We start from the raw sequence: 20,695 nt of genomic DNA, 5'->3' as shown, positions 1-20,695 counted from the left end.
CTTTATTAATAATTTTAGTGCGATTGGTACAAAGGGCTTTAAGGTGTGAAAATATTCAGTATTGGATATGAAGTTAGAGTTGGCCTTTGAATTGTGAACTATTTCTTAAAGATAACTTAGTCCTTTAAAAATGTTTAACCTCTCTCTTAGCAAACCACCATACTGCATGGATTGTGGAATGTATAGTTTTTTCACACTTAAATACCTCCACAATCAGATGCATCTGAGAATCAGTTGCTTTTTAGATTCTTGAAATATGGTGCATGCATACTCTGGGGTATTAGGCAATACTCCAGGAGCCTGAAAAAGGCTGCCGGAGACAGGTGATATCCACAGCCAGGGAGGCTCCAAGTTCTCAAGTCTGCTGAGGATGTCAGTTTTCTACTCCCTGCACTTTCACTTTTACTACAAAGTAATAAAAACAAAAAGTGTTCTCTTGGAAATGATGGAAATAGAGTTGCTTTTGATAAAAGAGGGTGATTATTTTTTTCTTTATGACATACTTTTTTTCCTCCATGAGTCTTAAGTTCCCAGGAGCTCCTGAGAAGTTAACTCCTGAGGTTGGATGAAATAGCCTTTGATCTACACTTTTCTTTTATTTGAAAGGCTCTCAAAGGAAATCATATAACAATAAACCTTTCTTAAAGTCCCTCAAACACAATTCACTTTAAAAAACAATTTAAGATATGTCATATGTGTCTTGGGTTCCAGCCAAGAAAGTTTAGTTCTTGAAGCACTTTAGTTCCTCCCTGCAATGGCCTCACCCTTCAAGGACATGGTTGAAACCATGAAAAGGTTGAAAACAGTTACACTGGAGTATGGCTATATTATCTGAGTGGCTTAGGGTAGATTCTGGGTACCGGCAGTCAGAAAATATACTTTACAGTAGGTCATTAGGACATTTCTTCTCATTCCATACATATTTATACTATTGTTGAATTCAATATTCTTTGCAGGTATACTGGATGAATAATGATTAGAGTTAATACATATTGATAAATTAATATGTGCATGGCACTAAATGTTGAGTTTTTTGTATGAAGCAAAGATATACTTTTTGAGTGTCAAGGCAGGAATGTTAAATACTCTCCAAGGTAGGGATAAGGGAAAAGTTGAGGTTTTCAGGTAGAGTGATTCCTGTGTACAGAACCTAGAGTTGAGAATTTACTTTCTTAAATACATAGATTGGACACAATGTGATCAATTACTGCTCCAAACTTCCTTTTTTAAATGGACTACTTAAGGTTGTTGTAATACTTCATGTAAAATTATGTTCCTTACAAAATACATTGCATAACTTTGCACAAAATTTCTGGCCCTATAAAAATTGATACATTTGCCAAAAGGTGGGAAAGGTAAGGGTTTAACTGCAGCAGTTGTATATACAAATACACATAGGCTTTCACAGATATTTCTCTTTGTTCCGTCATTTGTTGCTGTGTGACAAACTACTGCAAAATTTGATGACTTAAACCAATAGCCATTTTACTGTTTTTCACTATTTTGAGCGTGAGAAGTTTGGGCAGGGCTCTGCTGGCTGGTTCCTTTGTTTCACATAACATCAGTGCAGGTCACTGAGAAGTATTCAGCTGACGGGTGGGCTGGTCTGGAGGATCCAGTAAAAACCATCAGGATTCATCAGGGGATGCTGGAAGGCCGCCAGACTTCAGCTGGGACTGGTGACCGGAAGACGTCCACAGCGGCCTTTCCCTCAGAGCAGTCTCAAAGGAGGTGAACTTCCGTGGCAGCTCAGGGTTGCAAGAGAATATGTTCCTGGAGACTTCAGTAGAAGCAGCAAGATTTCTTACAGCTTAACCTTGAAATTTCCGGATATCTTGGTTTCGAAAATCCTCCATATTCTATTCTCCAAAGCAAGCCACTGAGGTTAGCCCCGGTTCAGAGGGTGGAGAATTAGGCTTTACCACTCGATGAGAGGAGAACAAAGAACACGAGGCCGAATTTAATCTATACACAGCTAGAGGGATTGCTGGAGCACCCGGGGAGAGCAACGGTCACTAGCCTTTCTTTTCTGGAATGCTTATGGCTAGATGGATGGCATTTATTTCTGCAGTGGGTTCTGGTCCTCTGCTAATGGAAGATGAATCCACATCCCCAGATATGGCCAATTGGATTCATGTGTTCTATTGCTGCCCATCCCCCTCCTTTTTTTCACTAAGCCATTATGACCAAAAAGTCTTTTTGTACCTCTGGTTTATTTGTGTGTCTATGACTTAATAGTCTTAGATCATTCATGGATCATTGAAAGTCAGAGCTTCAAGAGAGAAAATCTGGTCCTATTTTATAGATGAGGAAATTTAGGTTTGAGGTAGCTGCGTGACTTGTCCAAGGTCAGAAACTGATTAGGGACAGAGCCACAGCTGCAGTGCTTGAAGAGAGACGATCCTGATTCATCTGTGGAATGGGCATCCTGTTCACCTCTTCCCTCCCTGGAAGCAGCCCATCAGTCCTTGATGCAGTCTCATTTCACCACGAAACATTTAGAAAGGAACTACTTGTTTCAAGTACACCAATTTAATTTTATATATGGAACCTGTTTTTCTCAGTCCATGTTCAGCACGTGCGCTGAGTCCTTACCAAGTTCTGCGCGTGCAGACAGGGGTGCCTTCAGGAGGCTTTCCTTCCAGTTAGAAGGTCATCGTGTAAAGTTTACAGGAGCCACTTATTCAATCAGGTTGTTTTACCTTTAGGTGCCTCTATACCACATTTTCTCCTCTTCTCCTTTGATTTATAGAGCAGACCAAGGGGCCAAGGATTCTGAGTTATTGTTCTACTCAGAGCACGGATTTGGAGTGAGTGTTGATAAAACTATCCACAGACGAATGTGAACGTCTAGGTATTGCTGCTTTTGCTCATTAGAGGAGGTGACCGACAGCTGCGGTCCCCCCAGATCCAGTCGTGAGAGCTTGGATTTTCTGTGGATGTGGTGCCCGGTCACCATAAGCTTTTGTCTTCTGCTGCGGCGAATTTCTCTTCCTGCTGCACCGGCCGGGTGAAGGGGCGGGGATGGCCATGGCTTGCTCACGGACGGGGACACTTCCCCGGACCAAGTCCGCCCACTGCTCTCCCGGAGCGGGGCGGATCGCACCGCCTGCGGGGCCGGGGCGGCGGGAAGGCCCGACCGGTGGGCCAGCCCCAGGTGCTGTGGGGAAGAGGGGGCGGGCGGCGGACCCCGATCTCTCCCGGGGACGTCGGGGCCGAGGGAGGCGGGCCTTCCGGGCTGCAGAGCCGAGAGCGAGGTGCGCGCCGGGGCCGGGGCGGGCGGCTCGCGCCCGCGGGGAGGCGGGGAGGCGGGGAGCGATGGGCGGGCTCGGGCGCGGGCGGCGGCGGTCCCCCGGCCGCGGGCTCCTCCCCGCCTGTGCGCCCGCCCGCCCGCCGCTCGCCGCGCGGAGGCAGTGCGGCCCGGGCGCGCCGAGGTGCCGCCCCGCGCCCCGGCCGCGGCCAGGCCCGGGCCCCAGCGCCGCCGCAGCGCGCCCGCCCTCCCGCCCGCGCCCGCCCGCGCCCGCGCCCGCGCCCGCCTCGCCGATGGGCAACCTGCTCGGCGGGGTCAGCTTCCGCGAGCCCACCACCGTGGAGGACTGCGACTCCACCTGGCAGACCGACTCAGAGCCCGAGCCCGAGCCCGAGGAGCCGGGGCCAGGCGGCGACGAGGGCCCGGGGCGCGAGCCGGAGCAGCCCGCGCAGTCCCCGGAGCGAGCCGGCGGGCGGCCCCGCGCCAGCCCCGCGCCGGACCGGGACGCCCAGGCGGCGGGCGCCGAGCAGGTATGCGGCCCGCGGCGGCCTCGGCCGGGGGAAAAGGACGTCCCCGGGGGGAGGAGCGGTCCCGGCCGCCCCCGCGCGCAGGTGGCCCGCGCGGGTGGCAGGGGCGGGGGCGCGGGTGGCTGGTCCCGGGGACCCAGGGCCTGCCGGGGTCGAGGGCGCGGGGCCGCCTGCTGCCGGCGTGGGGCCCGAGCCCAGCCACCACGAGGAAGTCCCTCCGGGCGGAACCCAACTTGAATGGGTGTTTCGTTGCCTCCGCAGCGCAGCTGGGTGATGCGAAGGTGGGGTGGGAGGAACCTGCCTAAAAATAGACGACGGTGAAAACCCGTCTAGTGCATCTTACTGGTCCGAATTACCCAGAATAAGTGGGACCGCGACTGAGCAGCCAGCACTGTTCCCTACGGAGGGGTCTACCGCTTTCCGAAGTATCCTAGAAGGCCCCCATCCGACGTTAACACAACATAGTTCTTATTCCAAGTAAGGCCTGCCCACCCAGGAGTTCAGGGCACGCTTCGAAAATCTTATTTCAACCAGAAGACTTGTTGATCCAACTGCGCTTGAGTCATTTGCCCAGTGCAACTTGGATGAGGTGCTAGTGAAGAGATGAATATCTCTTTTAATCTCTGATGGACTGAAAATAATTCAGAAAACTTAAAAAAAAAAAAAGAGAGAAACTGCAGAGCCAACCCTCTGAAGAAGTGTGCATCGTGGAGGTCTTCCCAGCATGTGGTTCTGCATTAGGCCTCCCTCTTTATCAGCCATGGTGGGTGAGAAGGGGGAATGGAGCCCTCAGTCTAATGTAACCTCGGGGTACTTGGCTGGAGTAGAGGAAATCAGCTCCTGCATTTTACAGTGAAGGCTGCCTCATCTGTCCTGATGATCATCTCCGTTTAGGTCAGGAGGAAGCAGTCTTAGTGCAGGCTGGATGCTAAACATTTTATTTCCATTACCTGCAATTTTGGGGGTGGGGTGGGAGTTGCTGTTTTGAATCCCCATTTTAAAGAAACTTGAGGCCCAGAAGGAGAAACTTGCCCAAGATCATCCAGAGAGAGAGGTGCTTTGATCTGCTGGAATTGTGAATATATTTCTGCCTCTTGGCTCTGGGTCATTTTGTCCGGCAAATTAAGACCCAGGGAAGTATTAGACTCTGTATTGCAGTGTTTTCCCCTTCCACTTGTCTCCCATTTAAATAACCTTCTCAAGAAGTTTGGAATATCAAAAAACACCAGCTCAGATTCAGTCCAACTAACCAGGTCCATGTGTATAAAACAGTTTGATATTTAATGTTTCAATCTGTTAATTGCAACCTCAGTACATGGTAGGTCACCCCAACCCTCTATTTTCCCCTTTAATGATTAATTTTTCTTGTCAGTATCATCATGTCACTTCTTTAAAAAATCTACTTTTAAATTTTGTATCTGACTGTTCCCTACCCCACCCCCCATTGTCATTTACAAGTACTTCGAATTACCTTTAAAGTACATCCCAGGCTGGCTGCGTCTTATCACCCACATTGCTGTACTCTAGTCCAAGTGTGTATTTGAGAAATGACTGTGATATTAACTAAGGTCGGGAAATCTAGAGAGAAAGCAGCAACAGAAGTTAAATCAAGAATTCTCTTGAGTTTAATATCCTATGAGACATCCAAGTGGAGTTGTTGAGAAGTTAATTATGTCTATGAGTGGAGCCTCAGTCCAGGACTGGAGTTGTCAGCATATAAATTGGTGGTATTCAAAGTCATGGGAAGACATAGTCATAGAGGCGAGTGAGAAACGTGGATTAAGTCCCCTCGCGCTCCTCCAGTTAGAGCCTGTGAACAGGAGGAGGAGCCAAATATGAGGCTGACCAATGATGTAGGAGGAAAAACCAGGCCAGGTGTGGCATATGACAGTGTTTCAGGACAGAGGGAGGCGTTAACTGGCCTGATGCTGCCAGAAGGTCGCCTGAGTTGAGCACTGAGAAATGGTTTGGTGAGATGGAAATTTGTTAGTGACACTCACAAGAGCCATCTTGATGGAATGTGGGGGATGAAAACCTGACTGGGGAGGGTCTGGGGAGAATAGGAGAGGAGGGGACAGGCAGGGACTGTGAGCAGCTCTCTGGTGATGTTTTACTATAAAAGGGAGCAGAGCTGTCATTGCGGGGGGATTGGGGTCAGTCTCAATTTGTGTGTGTTTATTTTAAGATTAGAGATACTACAGCATGTTTGCTGAGGGAAATGACGAGGAGACAGGGAAGTTTTGATACAGGAACTAGGAACAGTATGTTAAGGAGCAGAATCCGTGGCACAGGAGGTGAAGGCAGTGGGATGGAGACCAAGAGGAGCGGAAGTGGAGGAGCCGGCGGATGCGGCAGGTTGGCACGTTTAGAGGTCGGAGGAGGCAGCTGTTCCCCGGATAATTGTGGGAAATAGGTAGGGTGTGAGTCATTCTCATTTCACAGATGATAAAACCAAGATGCAGTTAAAGGCCTCACAAATAAGCAGCAGATTTAAGACTCAGCCCAAGGATCCTGACTCCCAGCTTGGGGTTTTGACATTATACCAAAGTTTCTATAGCGGTCCTTCGTGTTTAGTGGAGCTGAAACTGACTCATGCTGAGCTAGCTCCACTTCGAGCCCAGAGCCTGGGGTTCTGGTTCCTTCCCTATCTCTGGGCTCCGGGTCTTGTTAAACTTCTCCAAGCCTGGGTTTCCTTGTTTCTAGGATGCAAGTGCTCCTAACTGCCTGCCAGGTGTGTTATAAGAGTCAAATTAAATACTGCATGTGTAAGTGCTTTGTAAACGGGAAGGTGCTTTTCTGCACAAATGTAGGATGATGATCCGCATGGTTGTGGCTCAGGCTCTGTAGATTCAGAGCTGTTTTGAAACGTGTGGCAAGGACCAGAATTTAAGCTTTCCTGTGCTTATGCAACATGATGGGGTAGCTGATGTTAAACACCAGAGAATTTTGTGCTCAGGTTTCTCGGTACTTGTAGTAATGGTGAGCATCACGCTACTTCAAAAATGTGTGAAAATGGCTGAGAGGGTGGCAGTCTGTCTACACAGATGGGGTGGGGGCTGATGAGGAGAGGACTTGGGGCAGAGCTCATAATAAATGTCCCGATCTAAACTTTGTCATCTGTTCATCGTCGTCACCATTCTCATTCTTCTGCGTGACACTGGACCAAAGCACTTTCTTATACGTTATAATAGTACATGTGGTTAGAGACTGTAAACTGGTTATATGGACCTGGATCTTATACTTCAAACATTATGTCATGGGGATGGGGATTGTGTTTAGAATTTAAGCAGTATGAGTGAACTACCACATATAAATTACTACAATGTGAGGTTCATTCCAGTTGAGAGCTTTTATTGCTTTGTGTGTATATAGTTTAAACTTGCTAATTTGTATCACATTGTATGATCACTGACTTAACAGAAAGTCATTTATGCCTTTGTGCACTTGCTACATGCGGTAAAGGATGAAGTTTAGAAAGCTATTTAGTTTGTTTTAAAAGCCCCCATTCCTTTCATCAATATTACTTGATTTCCAAGTACAGCAAAATATTGCAAAATTAATGATAGTTTTCTTAGTAGAATTGAATTATTATTTTAACACTTTTTTTTTTAGTGTGATGTATTCTAAAGTAAGTTTTATTGTAGTATCACTTGTGTTACCTCTGGTGAAATATATGTCTTGAATTCATTTTGAGTTGTTTCTGATGGATACTGACCCATAACATTTGGCCTCTAGAGGCTTTTGGTGAAGAATAAAGTTTTTTTATTTAGTAAAACACCTTAGGACAAATGTTATTGGCCTCAAATCAGGAACCAAGGATGCCAACAAATGTTGCTAGGGAGCATTATCAAAAGGATGTTTATAATATCTCATTAATCTGGACAGCTTCACACTTCTCAGGCTTTCTTTATGGATAGTCATTATTTTAAGTTTGTTCTGGAAATCTCTCTAAATGGGATTATCTTCCTTCAACATGTAAATGGAATTTCACTTTTAATTTTAGGGTGGTGATTCCACTGAAGCAACTGCCAAACCAAAGAGAAGTTTTTATGCTGCGAGGGATTTGTACAAATACCGACACCAGTACCCAGTAAGACTCTAGAATGGTTTTCTGTTTCTAAAATGTAAAATATTTCCTTTCTGTTTTTGTTACTTTGGGGTGCCAATGAGCAAACATGCAAGAAAGGTCCTTGTACCTTTTTTTATGTCCATATGCTGGAGATTGATTTATTTTTTCCTTTAGCAGAACTTCAAAGATATCCGGTATCAGAATGACTTAAGCAATCTTCGTTTTTATAAGAATAAAATTCCCTTTAAGCCAGATGGTGAGTAATCTGCTACCTCGGTAAAAAGCAGACTTTTAAAATAATACTACAGCTAGTTATTCTTTGTTTATTCCATGGTCCATACATTCTTAATGCGTTTAATGCATTGGTTCATTGACTGGCTTTACTTTCCTCTGCTGTCTGTTTCCTCAAAGACCTAGACCCTAGCGCTGTGAGCATCCTCTCGGTAAATTCTGGAGGAATAACGTGAGGGTTAGCAATACCTTCCCACCACGTGTTCGCAGTGGCTACTACTCTCTGAAAGGTAGTGGGCGCCATTTTTGTGAGAGGAAGAGAGGAGATTTTTAGCGCCATAGAATATTAGATTATTAAAATGGAACATTAGGGGAAATTAAAGTCAGCTTTCTCGTTTTAAAGATGAAGTCACTGAGTCCCAAAGCTTGCATGACCGACTTGCTGGGTCACTGGATCACAGACTTGGGTCTGGGTTCTAGAGTTAAGTATTCTTTTCACTGTGCCACACGCCCAGAATATTTAGAACCTAATTGAAAAGTGATGTTTGTACTAGAATAAGCTTTCCTGTTGATTTTCAGATTCAGGGGTCGGGGGAGGGGTGGTGGCTACCGCAGTTCCAGTTCAGAGTTAGGACATCCTAGGAAGGGGACCACAGACACAGCAGATCTCCATTCAACTCAGCCAAATAAATGTGTCCCCCTTTACAACTCTACAGTTGCCCTCATAGGATCTTTTCTAAACCTAGAGTGAGAGGAGGCAGCCTCCAGGGTGACAGGCATGTTTCACGGAGGCACCACGCTGTGGTTCCTGGTGGGCATCCTAATTGTATGCAGGTCAGACCAGAAAGCTGGCTGTTCTCCTTAGAGCCCTTAATCTCTGCGAGGTGACCAGATGGCCCTGGCCGCTGCACTCTGCTCTCAGTGGAAACTCAGCCAAATCCATAGCACTGTGAGCCAGGAAACGAAGGTCGCGGACTGCAAAGCTCTCCGGAGGGCAGGACCTTGCATCCTTTGGTGAATTAACTGGAGGAAGAATATGCAAATGTGGGGTGGAGCTTTGGGAGGAGGAGTCTCCTATATTGTGCACTGGCAGACACGTCTGCTGGGAATTGGGACTTAAGGACATTGCTGAAGTGTCCAGATCCTCTTGTCTTTAATTAATTTCTGGTGTCCCAGAAGTCAGCCCTGTTTTGGAAGGAACCCTCTAGATAAAAATGCTCTGTCATATTTACTAATGGTGGGAACACGCTGCTCTATTTACTAATCAAAATAATACTAATTAAGTTAGTTTTTTAGGACCTGGGGTAAGAAAACCTTTTGAAGAAATGCAATGGTAGATTGTTAATTTGACTCTGATATGAATTTAATAAAATTTACCTAAAGGAATGCCTTCAAATATTAAAAACATTGAATGTAGAGATAATGACAGTGTTTAACCAAGTTATTTTTGTATTTCCAACAGTGCATTTATTTTTGAGGTAGCAATTTAGAGCAATAACTTAAAGCAATGCATTGATTTTTTTTTGTAATCTTTATCACAAAATTTATTTGGAAATCTTATAAGATTGGGTGGGGGTCAGAATAAGCAGGCGGATTTTACTGTAATAAGTTCTTATGGGAGGAGAATAGGAAGCGATGAAAGGAAGGGCCTGCATTTTAGAACCGGAGACCTGTGCTCTATTTCTAGACATGTTCTTTTATGAGTCAGTGACTTTGACCAGATCACACGATTTCCTCGGTAAAAGCGGGGCTAATAACACCAGATGGAGAGAGTCCCTGCGCAGTCGGCCTGACGGGCCCCGCAGATAGGGGGCGCTCACCACCCACCGTCTCCTTGCATTTTTCTTTCCTCCTTTCCTTCTCCTTTTTCCTGCATCTCTTCTCTTTCTCATCCCCCCACGTCTGTCTCCTTTCTTTCTTTTCCCCTGGGATATATTTCATTTTTATTCGATCTAGTATTTGAAGAACTATCTGTCCCTCCAAGGCAGAGAGGCTGGCAGACTTCCGTGCAGGGCCACGTTGGAAACATCCTCAGCTTTGTGGGCCATATGATCTCAGTTGCAGTGGACTCAACTCCACTGTTGTATATAAATGCATGAACGAATGTGTGTGGCTGTGTTCCAGTAAAGCTTTCTTTATAAAACAGGACGGCAGGCCATAGTTTGCCAGCTTCTGCTTTAGAGTAACTGTCCAGTAAAACTTTCTGCAATTTGAGGCACCATTAATTTTTTTTTAAGTCAGGCTTATGACATAACTGAGTATTTGGCATAGGGTATTCACCTTATAAAAGCATTGCTCTTGTGTGCTGTTATTAAGTTCTAAAAAGTTTTAATATAAAGCTTAAGTGATTAGATCTTAAAATGGTTTTCAACAATGTTTGAAACGCCTGGTTCATCTCCGTTTTCACCGTTTAGGTGTTTACATTGAAGAAGTTCTCAACAAGTGGAAAGGGGATTATGAGACTCTGGAGCACAACCACACTTACATCCAATGGTGAGTCCCATGTTCTGTCTCTTCAGCCGTGTCCTGTTTAATCATGGATGTTTTCCAGGCAACATTAATCTAAAAAAATTGTTTTTCTAAAAAATAGGCTCTTCCCTCTGAGAGAACAAGGCTTGAACTTTTACGCAAAAGAACTAACTACATATGAAATTGAGGTAATGCAGGCTTGTTTTGTTTCACGTGAAATAGCCAAATAATACTACCATGTGATTGCCCTGTCACTCCCGAGTCCCTTCAACTGCCTTTTCTTTTTTTATTAGGAATTCAAAAAAACAAAAGAAGCAATTCGAAGATTCCTCCTGGCTTATAAAATGATGTTAGAATTTTTTGGAATAAAACTGATCGATAAAACCGGAAATGTTGCTCGGGCTGTTAACTGGCAGGAGAGGTTTCAGCATCTGAATGAGTAAGTACAGCCCCACCCGCCGTACATCCCAGTCGGCTTGTTTTCCCTTGGTTGGAATTCTCCATGGAACGCAGGAACAAGTAGCAGATGGACCCAGGAATTTGAATTCAAAAGTTAATCCAAAGTGCCTTTTATTCCCGGTTCTGTATTCCCGAAACAAAACAAAGCAACAACTGAAAAGAAGGATATTTCAGGTAGAAATATGGCTACTCAATTTCAGAGCTGGTTCTTCCTGAAACCTCTCCACTGCCCACAGCCAAGTGTGGTCTCTCTCCCTCTTTATACCACATTTCTTGGCATTTGTGGTTATTGCTTTATATACATTTCTCCAAACCAGCTCTCCTAAGGTGTAAGTTTCTTGAAGCGCAGTCTGTCCCTCAGGCCTGGTGCCTTCTTAGATTAAATCCATGAATTAAGCCTCTGATCTATAAAAATCATTTTGTAAGACTGAGATGTACACATCCACTTTCCTAAGAAAGAGGGGAAATTAGAATCTTCATCATTTAGGTCAAAAACAAAAGCCCATTTTTGCTTAGTAAATCCTAAAACCTGTGAAGAAAATATAACAGTTGATTTGGAATTGATTTGCTGTGTTCTTTTGCTTGGATATTTATAACTTTCATTAATACGTATACCCAAAGTTTTTTTTTTAAATTATTTTCTTTGCATGCAAACTGGCGGGTTATTTTGTTTTTCTTTTTAATTAGAGGATAACTTTTGAGTGCCGGACTATAAAACCAACAACTTTAAAACATTTTTAGCATGTTGTAATTAGTTGAACTGGGCAAGTATTAAGAGAAAAATAATTAGAACTAACCTAAGAAATTTGTCTTTGCCCCAAACAGTTTTGTGCATCAAGTAACTAAATGTTTTGTGTTTTTCTAGAACTTTTATCTTGCTTTGGTAAAATGAACACTTAGGTCTTCCTTTTACTTTATTAGTTATAGTCAACACTGTTAAAATGGTAGCTTATACTAAAATACTCAAATATGGGCATAAAGCCTTATGGTCTTGACCAGAAGACCCATTAACTCATAACTCAAGTTAAATGGGATTTATAAAGGGCATTTATCGGAGAAGTGTCTGTGCCTCTGCCAAAGCCATGCAGGTAGCGATCTCTGGACGACATTTCTAAGCACTCGCGTCAGACTGTCAATGACAACTGCATGCAAGCAGCCTCTTGATGTGAAGGAGGGCAAAAGTCAGTCTTTGAAGAGAATCTGATAGTATCTCATTTTCCACGTACTCACAAGTGTCATTCCACCTTGTAGTTTTGGGTTAGAGTAGCAAGCTTATTTAGTAAATGTTTGTTGAATGAATAAGTGATGAACAAGACAGGGTTGTCAGCCTAAATCCTCCTTGGCGTTTTATCGTCAGATCCTCTCATTGGTAGCTGGACACAGAGCCCTTCTGAAGGCTTTCATTAAATGACCTCCTGTCTTGGGGCGGCGAGGGCAGCCTGATCCTTGCTGCCCCGTCTCACTCGCTGCCCCATCCAGCTCCTTTCTTGCCACCACCATATTGCCTTTCCGTGGATATCACATACAGCTTTGATTGGTGTTTTAATCTGTATGACATCTTGAGTTTTTCAGAGTGGGCAGGGAACTCAATATATTTATAGTAGCCCAGCAGACAAAAACTATTGACTGAAAGTGAGATGAAATAGTGAACAAGTGACCATGACTTGAAGAGGTGAAAGATTTTCAAACGTGAGTGCCAGAGATATAGACCAACCACTAAGGTGTTTTTCCAGTTTTATTTGCAGTCACTTACTGAGCTGTATTTCAGGCCCTGGAAGCCCCTCTCACTTTTGTGTTCTGTGTCCTGGTTCCTGCCTTTTGTGTCTTCTCTCTTCTCCCACCTAGTCTTCCTGACAGCTTCCGCCCTTTCCACTGCCCTTACCTCTGGAAGCCCCCCTTTGCTCTTTTATCTGCCATGAGACCCCAAAGTCTCCTCACAACAGTAGGAGGGTGGGGGTTTTTTGTATTTATTTGTGACATTTATTTCAAATCCTACTGAAATACCTAGTTTCTTTCTTGCATAATTTTGTTCCATAAGCCTGATCTTTTATTCTCTTTAACCCAAGGTTTGGTCCTCTTCTCCTGTTATGTAAGTTTTTTAATTGGAGAATGTGTTGACACAGATAAGTGTGCACAGACATTTTATCATGGTGATTCATCTTGGACTGGATATGTGAAATTGAGCTGGTTGCAAAGATAGTAAATTTTCTTGTGTCATATAACTCCTTTTGGGGAGTTTTAAAGGAAAATATTCTTCCACTTTTCCATACATCTCTTTCTCCTCAATTTATGAAGCGGCTGCTGCCCAGGGATTTTACCACTGAGGTTTTAGGGTATCCAGACTTTACACTAACCTGACAACTAGGTCAGTCCTGCTGGTAATGGCATGTTGTCTCAACTTCACTCCAATTTGTATTGTCTCAAAAGACTAGTACTTCCTAACCATTAAAAAACATAGATTCATAAACCTGAAATGAAGCTGTGCTATGTTTTACCCATTGGCCTTCAAAGAGTTGAATATTAAGATGATACTATTTTGATAAATGGAGAGAATAATAAAAACTGCTGGATTTTTCCGATGTTTGGTTAGCCCGAATCATGGTTTTTGTTTGGTCCATACTCTTTTATTAAAGTATACGGCCACAGCCTACACTGTTGGTGAGAATGTCATTTGGTGCTGCCACTATGGAGGACAGTATGGAGTTTCCTTAAAAAGCTAAAAATAGACTTACTATATGATCCAGTAGCCCCACTCCTGGGCACATATCCAGAGACAACTATAATTCAAAAAGATACATGCACCCCAATTTTTATAGCAGCACTATTTACAATAGCTAAGACATGGAAACAACCTAAATGTCCATTAACAGATTAATGATTAAAGAAGATATGGGGTATATATATATATATATATATATATATATTACTCAGCCATAAAAAGAATGAAATAATGCCATTTGCAGCAACATGCATGGACCTAGAGATTATCATATTGAGTGTAATAAGTCAGACAAAGAAAGACAAATATCATATGATATCATTTATATGTGTGGAATCAAAAAAAAAATAACACAAATTCTAATTACAAACCAAAAACAGACTCACAGACAGAAAACAAACTATGGTTACCAAATGGGAAAGGACAACAATGGATAAATTAGGGGTTGGGTATTAACAGACACACTTTACTATGTATAAAACAGATAAACAACAAGGACCTACTATATAGCACACAGAACTACAGTTAATTTCTTGTAATAACACATAATGGAAAAGAATTTGAAAAGGAAACATATATATATAACTGAATCACTTTGCTGTACACCTGAAACTAATATTGTGAATCAGTTATACTTCAATAAAATTTTTTAAAAAATATAAGGCCATATAAGGCCATAAGGCCACCGTTCCACCCCTCAATTCAATATCCTTCTTCACTCTTCCCAAATAAATGGCTAGTTTTTCCCAAGTGGCTACTCTCACACTTCTGGGAGCCAGGGCACATATGTGCAATGCTTGTATAAAGTTCAGTGTCTGAGGTATAAATAGGTTTTAGGAGATTGGAAGTAAGTGATGGTTGTGGTTGTGTGGCTGTACTGAGTAAAGAAATAAATAACTTGGGCTGTTGAGAACACACATGATTAACATAGGTACCTGAAGGTGCTGTAGGATGCAGCCAGGTGTTTGTAACCAAGCAACAATTGGGCTGAGTGAGGGAGCGGAGGTAAGATTATTGGTTATGACCAAGTAGGTTTGGAATGCTTTCATCTGATAGTGGCCTTAGTTTGGGGACTGAAATGGAAGACGTTAGTGCAATCTGGGGAGAGAAGCATCTTTGGGGTCAGTGCCATTAGAAGCAACATTTGAAATTCTGTGGCAGGGAAAGAAGAGGAGAGAGAGGCCACAGATGGAAGAGAGTTTAGGTGCTTGAGCTGGGATGGGTACAAATACGGCAGTCCTGAATACCAAATCTGAGTAATAACAATGACAATAATAACATTGATGGTATACAGTGTCTCATATTGACTGTGTTCCACCTGCCCTGCATTTGATTCTTCCAAGTCCAGAGGAGTGTGGGCTGTTTTCCCCATTTTACAGGTGAGGGTACTGAGCTTGAGAGACACTGTGATTTCACACAGATGGAGTTGGCAGTGGTGAATTCAGGTCTGGCTCTGAAGCCCCTACTCTTTGCTCTACAAGTCAGTTTTGCATCCTTTGTCAGAATCCTTCTAGCTGCTTTTCTTACGAGCTGGTTAATGTGGTGGATTTTGCTGAGCAGGTACCCTGTAAATCGTGCCTTTGGGCTGATGTCGTGTTGACGTTCATCACTGGGTACCTGTGATGGGTGCCACACTTTGGTGATGCTGCAGATGCGCTAGGAGATACTCATCCTCAGTGTATTTAATACACAAACAGCAGTTCAGCCCAGTGGGAATGAATTGTAAATTTAAATATGTTTCAAATATGAAGAACTAAAGGAATGAAGAGAATTTATAGTATATGCTTGAGTTTTATGTAGAGTGGCATTATACTGGGGTATAGAGGTTTAATATCTTCTGTCTTATTCTTCTTAATGGCGTCTGATACAACTTTCAGTACAGTCATTCCGAGACGTGTTCGTGGCTCACAGTTCCATAAAAAATATTTTCCCGATAGTTTTTATTTCCCTGCTTTCTTCCACCTAATTTTTCTCTTTCATTTTATCCTATCCTCTTCCAGGTCCCAGCACAACTATTTAAGAATCACTCGTATTCTGAAAAGCCTGGGCGAGCTTGGATATGAAAGTTTTAAATCTCCCCTTGTAAAATTTATTCTCCAGGAGGCGCTGGTGGAAAATACCATCCCCAATATTAAGCAGAGCGCCCTGGAGTATTTTGTTTATACCATTCGAGACAGAAGAGAGAGGAGAAAGCTCCTCCGGTTCGCCCAGAAACATTACACGCCTTCAGAGAATTTTATCTGGGGACCACCGAGGAAAGACCAGTCAGAGGCCAGTAAAGCTCAGAAAACGCCTGGCCCCGCCGCCTCTGGTCATAGCAGTCAAACGTCCCTGCATAAAAAATCCAAGGACGCCAAGAATTCCTCCTCCTCCGTGGTGCATGTAAATAGCAAAACAGCTGAAGAACAAAAGGGGGGACCTGGAGAGCCGGGAGAAGAGACAGATGGGCTGAGCGCAGAGCCGGGCAGTGAGGCCGCCGGGCCAGGAAACGCAGAGACAGACGGTGATGCCGACAGTTCCGAGCCTCAGCCAGAAAAAGCACCTAATAGTCCCGTGGAGAAAAAGGAGAGTGGAACTCCTGAAAAAGATGAAGAAAGTGAAAGTCATGACAAAGACTGTGGAAATCCCGGAGATGCAGTTTCCCACGATGATGTACCGTCACAGTGAATTGTCAGAAAACCCACAAGGGGTTTCTGCTGTTCAGTTTACCCCGAAGAACAGAGGTCCCATTTCCACTTGTGGCCAGCTGTTCGTGATCTCTGCTATCAGCTTTGGGTTGTTATTTCATTTTTATTTTGGGCGACACTGAATTTAACATTTAATAAGAAGTTCTAAGGTGAGACCCAATTAATGAATCTGTCCTGGAACACCTTGAGGATGTGAGTTTTTCGAATCCTATACACAGCAGTGACATTTGAATTATTTTCATTATATCTGGAAGTGATCCTGTAGTCTTTGATACATCAAATAAATTCTTGTGAGAGACCACCTTCTATGTGAAGAAAATCAAGAGGCTAATTTTGTTTGCTTGCCATGCCTTTTCCCTATTTGTGGATTCATTTTTTTTTCCCCCAAGCTGGAGGAAAGAATTTTGGTCTTCTCAAAGGTGTTCATAAAGAAATGTGGATTTTTCCTTTTTTTTTTTTTTCATTACAGCACCTCAGCATGTTGATTTTTAAGTTCTTATAAGTGAGATGGATGTTCTTGGAGACCTGTAGTCGCCCCTGCCCTTTGGTCAGTCCTGCTGGGTTTTTTTTCCCTCTTCCTTTTCTCCATGCTGGCCCTCACTTGCCACCCTTGTCGGCTGGCCTGTGCATGCCTAGTGTCCATTCAGATGATCCCCTACAGAGGGGACTTTCCACGGTATGATTTCAAGCATTTGCTTTGTTCAAAATACTAGAAAAATATTTTTCTGTATCAAGGGCTTAAAAACCAGTTTTGATGCAGAAATCCAAGAAAAGAATTTTGCCTTCTGTGGCTGTTCCATATAAATTTGGTGCTTGTTTCTGAAGGTGAATGACTGAAGAATTAAAAAAAAAAATAAGAAAGGAAATTGTGTGTTTTCAAAAGGCATGCATCTTGAGCTGGCAACAGGCAGTGGTCCCTAAAACCATGAATATCTCAGTGTTCTGCGGTCTGTGCAATTAATATTGCTTAGTCTACAGTCTATCTTAAAAAAACAAAACCCTACAACTTACTGCATGTTTTAAGTTGTCAAAACTTGAAATTGAGAACAGACTTGATATCCCATATACTCGGTTTTAATAAGTACTTCATGTGTTAATATTAGGTAAGCTCAAATAATTTTATTTCCTATAATATTACTAATTATTATTACACATTAGAAAACAATCCAGGACTGTCATGAGAACTTCAGAGCATACATATAAATATAGTTATAGCAATTAACAGAAAAAATGTTTTCACGTTACTTCATTTAGAAAGGAATTGGGTTTTGTGTGTTTCTTAGGCTTTTAAAGAAAGTTCTGTTCACTTTCGCCTCCAGAGAATTTTTACTATGTCCTATTTTTTAACCCCATCATATCATCTTCTGTTATCTTTGTTGATCAAAGGATTTTTAGTAGAGGATTTCTAGAAAAATTAACACACCAATAGTTTGCCTTTAGAAATATGACTTTATTGCCTTGAAGTTTACATGAAACATCCCTGTTGCTCAAATCTTGACTTTTTCAATATGAATGTTAGTGACACTCATGTCATATATTGTATTTCAATAAAGATAAACTATTTTTCTCATTATCATTTCTCATAATATGCCAGGTTTTGCTTTCTACTGTTTTGTGAAGTGAGCGTTAGGATTTGAGGAGAGAGTTCCGCTGCATTTCAGCTCCTTTTTTCGCACGGACCCTCTGGCATACGGCGTGTTGAAGCCATGTTCCCATAAAGCTCAATAAACAGTTTCACAGGGTTAGGGCATGAGAGCAGGTTGTCACATTGGGCTGAACTGTAGGAATATGATTAACTCAAAATATCTTACCAATTTTACATACATGATAAAATTTTCAGACCACTTTCTGAATGTATAATATTAAATGTTTGTGACCAGATATTAAAATATTAATAAGCAGCAGATACTAAGATACATGGATATAATCTGAATTACTTAGAAGCTAGTAGTATATCAGAGCCCTTTGAAGCAAAAACGTTTCATTCAGTAATTTAGCTTTTAGACAATTATTCCTAATTAGGGATTTGATTAGATTGTGCCCTTTAATTTGAGATGATTTAGTCTCGAGGGAAAACTGCCTGGCTTCCATTTAGAACAGTGGCCTTTGTCCACGGTGGTGGTGATGGGTTTTTTTTAATGCATATTCACATGTAGCAGTATGGTTCCTGCATTTAATCTGTAAATAACTTATGAGAGAATTACTCAGTGGAAACAAATGAGAGGGTGGCATTCCTTTTGCAGATAAAAATTATGAGAGTCTAGAATTGTTTTTCTATTAAGAATACTTTGTACATTCAATAGTTTTAAAGTAAGATCTATAGGTGTGTATTTATGTGTGTGTTAGAAATGAAACGGCCCTCTGGGTTTGACTCTGATGTTTTTTGTATTTTTAAAAACTACCATGTGCTTGCAGAAATTTACTGAGAAGCTGTTATAAAAGTTCAGTGTAGCATGGCCAAAAAACTAGAAACATTATTGAATTTTTGCAAATATACAGACTTTATTGTTGTACCATGGGCTGCAAGGATGCTAAGTATTGGCTATTGGTAAAATACTGTTTTGCATTTCACAGCAATAGATGTTATATCGCTTGCTTAGCCTAGTATATTTTTTCCCGATATTTTGTGCTTTCATATCCCAAAGGAGATGATATATGTGAAAATATTTTGAAATACTGTAAAGTGGTATATAATCATAAGATATATTTCTGTACAGTAGAGAAAAAGTTTATAACATTAAGAATATTGTACCATTATACATTCTCATGCTCAATATCATAAGAAACTCTAAAGAATCATGACAGAGGTGACCATCTGTCTGCTTTCTCTAAATCAGGTCTAGTTCTCAGTTCAAAAATTATTTTGTATAGTTTTATTTTGAATTTAGGTCTTGAGAAACTACTTTTTTTCAGCTTCAAGGAGAAAATAAAACATAACTCAGGAGTTACTAGAGAAGTTCTAAGTTTTTTTGCTAAGTATTAAAATATACACATTTCATTTATAAAGTTACCTACTTTGCTTCTAGATTTTATACTTTGAAAGTATGAACTAGTGAAAAAGGAAAAACAGCACAGTGTTACATCTGAGTTACTCTTTAAAAAATCATTTTAGTAAGTAAACGTCTATGTCAAGTGGTCAAAAATTGGTCAAACTGATGGAGAGAAAATATTTGGTTAATTGTTTAAAGTTAAATTTCCCAAGTTTATGGTAGAATTATGGTTGAGTTTATAATCTAGTGAGTAACTAAATCAGGCAGGCGTTTGGTATGTCTCTTCTGAAAGCTTTTATTTTCTCACCCACGGAAAGGACATCCTTGATCTTGCTTGATTGTAATCGCCTCTGTGTGTCTTTTCAGGTTTGTTTGGGGTAAGTGGAGCTCTTTTGTTATAGGAATAGTTTTGAAGATTTCTATTTTGTTTCCTATTTTTAAAATTCCCTTTTTTTTTTTTCTCTTGGGATATATCCATTAGGTAGGCTGGAGGTAGGCACACTAGAATCATTTCAAATGTAGGTGCAGTTGTACAGAATGATGGCCTGGGCCAGTGTAGGGTCTGGAAAATGAGGGGTGTACATGCATTGACTTCTTCCAGCTTTGAATTCTGTAGTGTTTGTTGCATGAACAGATTTGTGTGGGTAATCTCTCGGGTAACAGTGAGTACTACCCTGCCTCCTTCCCTGTCCTACTCATCCAGCCCACCCAGCAGATTGTGTTTGGGACAGACCATGTTATAGAGGTTCCTTATTACTGAAGTGAATGATAATATAGTTATAAATATGAATGCCTGGAGGTGTCCAGATGTGCCTTAGTTAATGTAAATTGTTTTCATTCAGAAGTTTAAATTTTTACTCCATTATAAAAATTCTGCCAGAAGGAACATTCCAAACCATGAATATCAATTATTTTAATGAAATTTTCTTTGGTGCTTTTTCATTTTGGAGAAATTTCCATTTGTGTCAGTAGCATTAGTTCAGAAGGGAGTGTACCAGCCACACTGTTCAAATGTGTTCTATTTGACAAAAAAAAGTGTTTACAGTAAGAAAGATTAACAACATTGTTACATTTATTTATGCCTCTGCTTCATTTTGCTACACACTATAATTTTCATTGTAAACATTTTCCAGCTACTACAAGTAATATTTATCTGTGTTTTACTTTTGTTTTTAGACGCTGATGGATGTAGAAACTGGAATTCTATTAGAGGAATGGTTTAAAAGTTTAATTCCAATAGATGGTTGGAGGAATCTGAAATTAATTTGGAAACCTTTAATGCTGTGGTTTTACT

General features: G+C 41.9%; 1 protein-coding gene across 2 annotated transcripts; it reads left to right on the top strand.

Moving 5' to 3' along the window:
• Positions 1-3,502: 3,502 nt before the first annotated feature.
• OGFRL1 (opioid growth factor receptor like 1) lies at positions 3,503-17,307 on the top strand. 2 transcript variants are annotated; one of them, XM_072965478.1, is made up of 7 exons: positions 3,503-3,780; positions 7,781-7,867; positions 8,024-8,102; positions 10,492-10,570; positions 10,668-10,734; positions 10,840-10,985; positions 15,725-17,307. In XM_072965478.1, exons 1-7 carry the CDS (start codon positions 3,544-3,546, stop codon positions 16,389-16,391), a joined length of 1,362 nt encoding a protein of 453 aa, XP_072821579.1. In that variant the 5' UTR covers positions 3,503-3,543; the 3' UTR covers positions 16,392-17,307. The 2 variants fall into 2 exon arrangements, with proteins under 2 accessions (XP_072821579.1, XP_072821578.1); XM_072965477.1 differs by having other exon boundaries at positions 8,021-8,102.
• The last annotated feature ends 3,388 nt before the right edge of the window (positions 17,308-20,695 follow it).

This window comes from Vicugna pacos, chromosome 8 (genome assembly GCF_048564905.1).
Source record: "Vicugna pacos chromosome 8, VicPac4, whole genome shotgun sequence".
NCBI lineage: Eukaryota > Metazoa > Chordata > Mammalia > Artiodactyla > Camelidae > Vicugna > Vicugna pacos.
This window is presented reverse-complemented; position numbering and strand designations above follow the sequence as displayed.